The sequence below is a fragment of the Egretta garzetta genome, unplaced genomic scaffold (assembly GCF_000687185.1).
Source record: "Egretta garzetta isolate BGI_Z169 unplaced genomic scaffold, ASM68718v1 scaffold204, whole genome shotgun sequence".
Taxonomy (NCBI): Eukaryota; Metazoa; Chordata; class Aves; order Pelecaniformes; family Ardeidae; genus Egretta; species Egretta garzetta.
Window position 1 is genome coordinate 570463 of NW_009259424.1, and position 5345 is coordinate 575807.

A 5345-nucleotide genomic window follows, 5' to 3' on the forward strand; every position below is an offset into this window, starting at 1 on the left:
ATTGCCCACATATGTTACCTTAACACATCCTAGACTTGCCCATCTGGAAAAGCTATTCCAAGAATGTTATTCTGAAATTTTTCTGTTTGCCAAAATGTTATGTTTTTCTTTAACTAAGGAAAAATCTTCCCTTCAACAAAATAATGGGAAACTGAAAAGGCAATGTTAAACATTTTTATCCTTTCCAAAGTTTCCCCATCAACAACACCCAGCCCTCCCAGCCAAGGGTATGCCCCGTACGCTGCACTTCTCCCCACAGCTAAATCCTACAGCCCAGACTGGAAGCTGAAGTTTTATCACCAGTTACTAATTACTAAATAAAAGCCTTTTGCCACCTGTGCTTAAACCATACCTGCACACTGCCTACTTCTTCCATTTCTTTTTTCTGAACCTGGAAACTCTCACACAGGTGCTGCTCTCCCAGTGCACACAGGCCAGCAGCCACTCCCAAACATCCGCAGCGTTGGGTCTTGGGCACTTAAGATTATTTTTGACACTAAGACTCACACCAAACCCTGTTAACAGGACCAGCTACACCCACACAGCAAAAGAGCTCAACCCCCTTGCTGATTTTTACATAAATCTAAACAGCTGTTTGATTAAAAATGTAATTTTCAAGATGCAGAAAACCAGGACTAAGCTAGTTTTTAAAAGGCCACAGAAATGTAAGCACTGTTTTCCAGGTCTATCTTCAGCAGAAAAGACTGAAAAAAAACCAGAGTTCAGCAGTCATTTTCAGAACAACAAGAGTTCAAATTGAAAATGGAGATCAAGGCACATTAATGTGGGTCTCCTCAAAGCCCATTCCACAAGCACAACTTAGTATTTTGTACAAAGAAACTCTCCTTCCAAGAGGTCTACTGAGATCCCTCAAGGCACATAACTCAGACCACCACAGTTTTCACTGATATTGCAGTATCCAATTTTGGTTCTTTTCTTTGTGGTTTTGCTGGGTTTTTAAAATCGTACCCTACTTCTTCAGCTAAAGACATCTCTCCTTCCCACTAAGCTCCCCATTTCAGACCAAACCCCCAGGCCCATGTTTCAGGTGCCTCATCTCACACCCAAACCGCACGCCTGGGTGACATCTTGGGGTTACATGCTCGAACCTTTGCAAACCAGTGGCCGCGGCAGGTGAAGTGTTAATGGCAGGAGCGGGGGCACTCACTGGGGATGCATCTTGTAGAGGGAGCCATCGACCCCCACGGTGGTCCGGAGGCGGCCGACCCCCTTGTTATCCCGCAGCTGGTTGAGGATGGCACCCAGCGTGGAGGCTACCAGGTTGGCCGAGCGGAAGGACACGATGGTGCAGACGTGCTGGACGGCGATGCAGTCCTCGTGGGATGGCTCCACCCCCAGGCGGGTTAAAATTTCTTTGGCTTTGTTCAAACCTTCTTTGCTCCTAGGAAGAGAGAGCAGTAAAGGGTACTCCTTAGCAGGGGAGCAATAAAACACAGGACAGAGGTGCATCCAACCATGAGTGTGCCTGCCTAGGGCTTGAGAAAGGGATTAGAAAGAAAATTTCTTAGAGATATGGACTGGGAAGCTCCATGAGGCTTGAAATAAAAAGCTCTGAATATGCATTCATTCATAGATCTTTCAATTATAGCCTGGTGCAAACACACCACCTACAAAACACGCAATCCCAGGTACTATAGCAGCCACCCTACGGGCAGAATTGCTCCCATACGTACCCAAGAGCCTGCCTTCCTTCAGGTTCATTTCCCACAGGACAACAGGTAGATCGTGTCACTGGAAACCCGTCAAACAATAATCCCTCCAACACAGACCCCATTTTCCTTGTGCCAGATGGTCAGGACAAGTCTTGTACTTCGAAAGCACGAAGCATGGGACAGGGACCAGCCCCATCCTGTGGAGCTAAGGCATCCCCCAGGAGCTCAGGCTGCAGACAGTCCAACAGCGCCGGACCCAAAGCAGAGCAGCAACCCCATGGCAGCTCCTTCAGTGCAGCCCCAAGAAGGTTAGCAACCTCCAAGCACTTTTACAGACCTGGAGGAATTAAATGCTTTTTTCACCACACTGATGCTTTAGATTTCAAAGAGCTTCTCCTCTCTGGAGCAGGAATCACCAGCCCCACAATTCAGCACAGCCCTGAGCGTACACCTAATCCCACGCTGCCTTGCTCATATGCCCCAATAAGTTAAGCCCGGTGTGAAAAACAAAACCACGAGCAAAGGTTGCCTAAGTGATTTCACTCTTTTCACACTTTTACAGCTTCACTGAATCTCTGCCTCTTGCGGTGCATTTTCCCACATTAGCACCCAGCCTGAGAGCAAAGTTTATGGCAAAATTTATCCCCGTGCAGCTCGGTCATTTCCCAGACAAAAACACAAGGAGTATATCTTGTCATTGCTAACTGCGCTCCACACATCTTTTTAAGGACTCTCACATCTTGCTAGCATCAGCTAGAAATTTGAAGCTGCAAAGGGATGTGCCCCCTATTTATAACCAAAGTGCTCTGCAGGGAGTGAGGTGGGATTTCAGGGCGAATTCCGCTCTTAGTAACTGCATTTCTCAATAACTGCATTTTTCTCATGGTTGTTCAACATTACATTGGTCCATTACACAGGTCTCCGTGGTTAAGGTGAACGAACACACACATTTAATGGATAAGATGGTCTGCAGGGACAACCATGAAGCGGGGCAGCGGGCAACAGGAATTGTAGAAGTTACGGGTTGTTCCCTTGGCGTTGCACTTGCAATCAAGCCAACCTCTATACGCGTGCACCAAAATCGGCAGCGCTTCGAAAAGAAAAGCTGACCCAATGACTGCAGCACAAAGCATCCCAGTGATGTGAATTTTAAAAACGCAGGGGGAAGAGCCGGTAAGTACTGACCAAAAGGGTGATGACACCGTAAGAAACCAACTGGCGCATAGCTCAGAGGTCGCCACGTAGCACCCGGCACTGCCTACGAGACTGAATGCTCTGCCTTGTCACGCTTGTTTTCTTTCCGCCCAGCGATCCCGTGGATACAGCAAGGAGCAAGACAACTATTTGCTAGGAGGCTCTAAGCCAATTCAACCCCCTGTTTAGCTGCGGGGTAGCAACTTCTGAGTTTTTAGAAACAGGGCGAGCGGTAGCACAGCGCATACCCTGTAGCTGCATGGACTGGTAGGCTTTCATAGTTCCTCCCAACACAGAAAAAGGGAGAAAACTTGGGGAGGAGGGCATGGACTGTCTGCTGGGTGTCCCCACATGCCAGCTCTGCACCCGCGCTGGAGGACAGCAGCCACCCCCGATGAAGCATGTCTCCCCACAGAGCAAAAAGAGATGCTGGAAAACGAACACTCAGGGTTACTGTGAAACCCAGGGGTTGAAAAGGGACAGGTACTCACTTTTCTATGGCAGAAACATGCTTCGTCTCAAACTTCCCTTTGGTGAGAAGCTCAGGGGTGATTCTCCCCTCAAAGAGCAGCCCCTCCTTGGCCATCTTCACCAGGATGAGCCTTACCAGCTCCCCCATGTACAGCCCGCTGACCATCTTCTCAAACCTGCAGGGAGAGGACAGCAGCAGTCACCCACCCCTCCGTGGGCAACACTGGGAGGCAGAACCCAGTGACAGGCAAAGTTGAGTTTTCTTGAGCTGCTGAACTCATAACACAAGTGGAAAAGGGAGCACAGAAGGGAAAACAAAAGAAGCAAAGCTCACAAATAACTGCCTCACTCACAGCTGCTTCCCAGGATTAAGGGATCCACGGTCGATCTCTCGATCAAACTCGGTCCTGATGTCTTCTAGCGAGCCATCATCTCCAAAGGCCCCCCACTCTGTGTTAATGCACATCCTGCCCTCGTCCCCTTCCACCAGGTCGATGTGCCGCATCTCCTCCATGTAACAGGCGTTGGTGCCAGTGCCTTTAGGGAAAGGACATCAGAAGGTGCTAACCAAACAGCCCAGGCAAAGGGAGAAAAAGCCACGTGCATGCTGCAGCAGCAATGTGCGTTACCAATGATCAAGCCAACTTCGCAGCGCTGGTCATCAAAACCACAGGTCATCATAGTCCCAACGGTGTCATTCACAACAGCCATGATATCCGCATCGTAGTCCTGATGGAGGAACAAAACGTTACTCAGACCATATGGCTTCTCTGGAAAACACTGCTTGCGTTTTACCACCGGTTTGCTTATAGCAACTGATTTCACAAGGAACAGGAGACAAATAATCTGTCTGAATGCCACAGCTCATCTTTTGAAATATCACCCGTTCTGTCTGCCAGTTCCCCATTCCCACGTACCCACGAAGACAGTGAGAGCAGACCAATGCACCGGGCAAACAGTAGAACAGCAGTAGCGTCATTCTAGAGAGCACAGACCTGCTCTCACATAAGCACCCTCAGGCAGGAAAGAAAAGGGCTACAGGAGAGAGAGGGGGGAACTCTGCAGTAATTGCAGAGTAATTTGATGCAGTGGCTTGAGGAGTCAATCTAGAAAATGCTCCCAAATTATGTATTTCTCATAGAATTCACTTAAAACATCCAGTTTTATTTCAAGTGAAGATTTTAATACAAAAATATAACCAAATAACGCAATTAAATAAGCTATCTAAACGATGTGCATTCATTCCAGCTTCTTCAGTGTGCCGTTCTACCTGGTACCAAGTCTGTTGATGGTAACTGACTACAGAAATGTTGTTTGGTGACAGTAAAACTCTGGTTTGCTTAAGAGTCCACAACTGCTCAAACAGAGCAAATGCTGCCCGGTTTCTGAATAATTTGGATGCCGAGTAATCAACATTATCACCTGGCTACAAGCATTATGCAAACCCAAATTCACTCCTTCACACACTCGGTGCCTTTGTATTTGTTTAGGTCAGCAACCCGGTCACCTTCACCCTCTATAAAATCAGCAGTGAGAAACTGCAGGGAGCAACACAGCTCACTGAGGCCGAAAGCCCCCTTCTCTTCTGCTCTGCTCCTCCCCTGCTCCCAAGCAAGGCAGCGGCACAACTCAGCTGAGCCCAGACCACGAGACGCACTTTCTCAGGAAAGGGACGTGCCCGGATCACCGAAAAGCTGCGGCACTGACACACAGAACTTTCTCAGTTTTTGGAGAGGGATAAAATCGCTGAAGGTTGCCAGTGGCCAACCACAGCGGAGTAACTCAGGTTTGCACCATGAAGAAAAATCACAGCTTCTGCCCAGCAACCCTGGTGTCGCCCCGTTTTCCCAGCAAACGGCAAAACCGCGCGCCTTCATCCATGAAAGCAGAGCTGCGCCGTCGCTCAGATCACAGGCTCAAGCCAGTGACATGAAGGGTGGTCCCTGACAAAGAAACGCCAGTCTGCTGCGATGCAGAGTTAAAAAAAAAAAAAAAAAAAAAAAAGAA

General features: G+C 48.4%; 1 protein-coding gene across 1 annotated transcript in view; it reads right to left on the reverse strand.

Moving 5' to 3' along the window:
• The window catches only part of HK1 (hexokinase 1), a 51579-nt gene that overhangs the window by 14298 nt on the left and 31936 nt on the right, over positions 1-5345 (reverse strand). The window contains exons 6-9 of the mRNA XM_035892560.1: positions 3968-4067; positions 3692-3875; positions 3359-3514; positions 1169-1402 (exon numbers count right to left, since the gene is read on the reverse strand). Of these exons, the coding sequence (XP_035748453.1) occupies positions 1169-1402; positions 3359-3514; positions 3692-3875; positions 3968-4067 (674 nt within the window). The remainder of the gene's footprint in view (positions 1-1168; positions 1403-3358; positions 3515-3691; positions 3876-3967; positions 4068-5345) is intronic.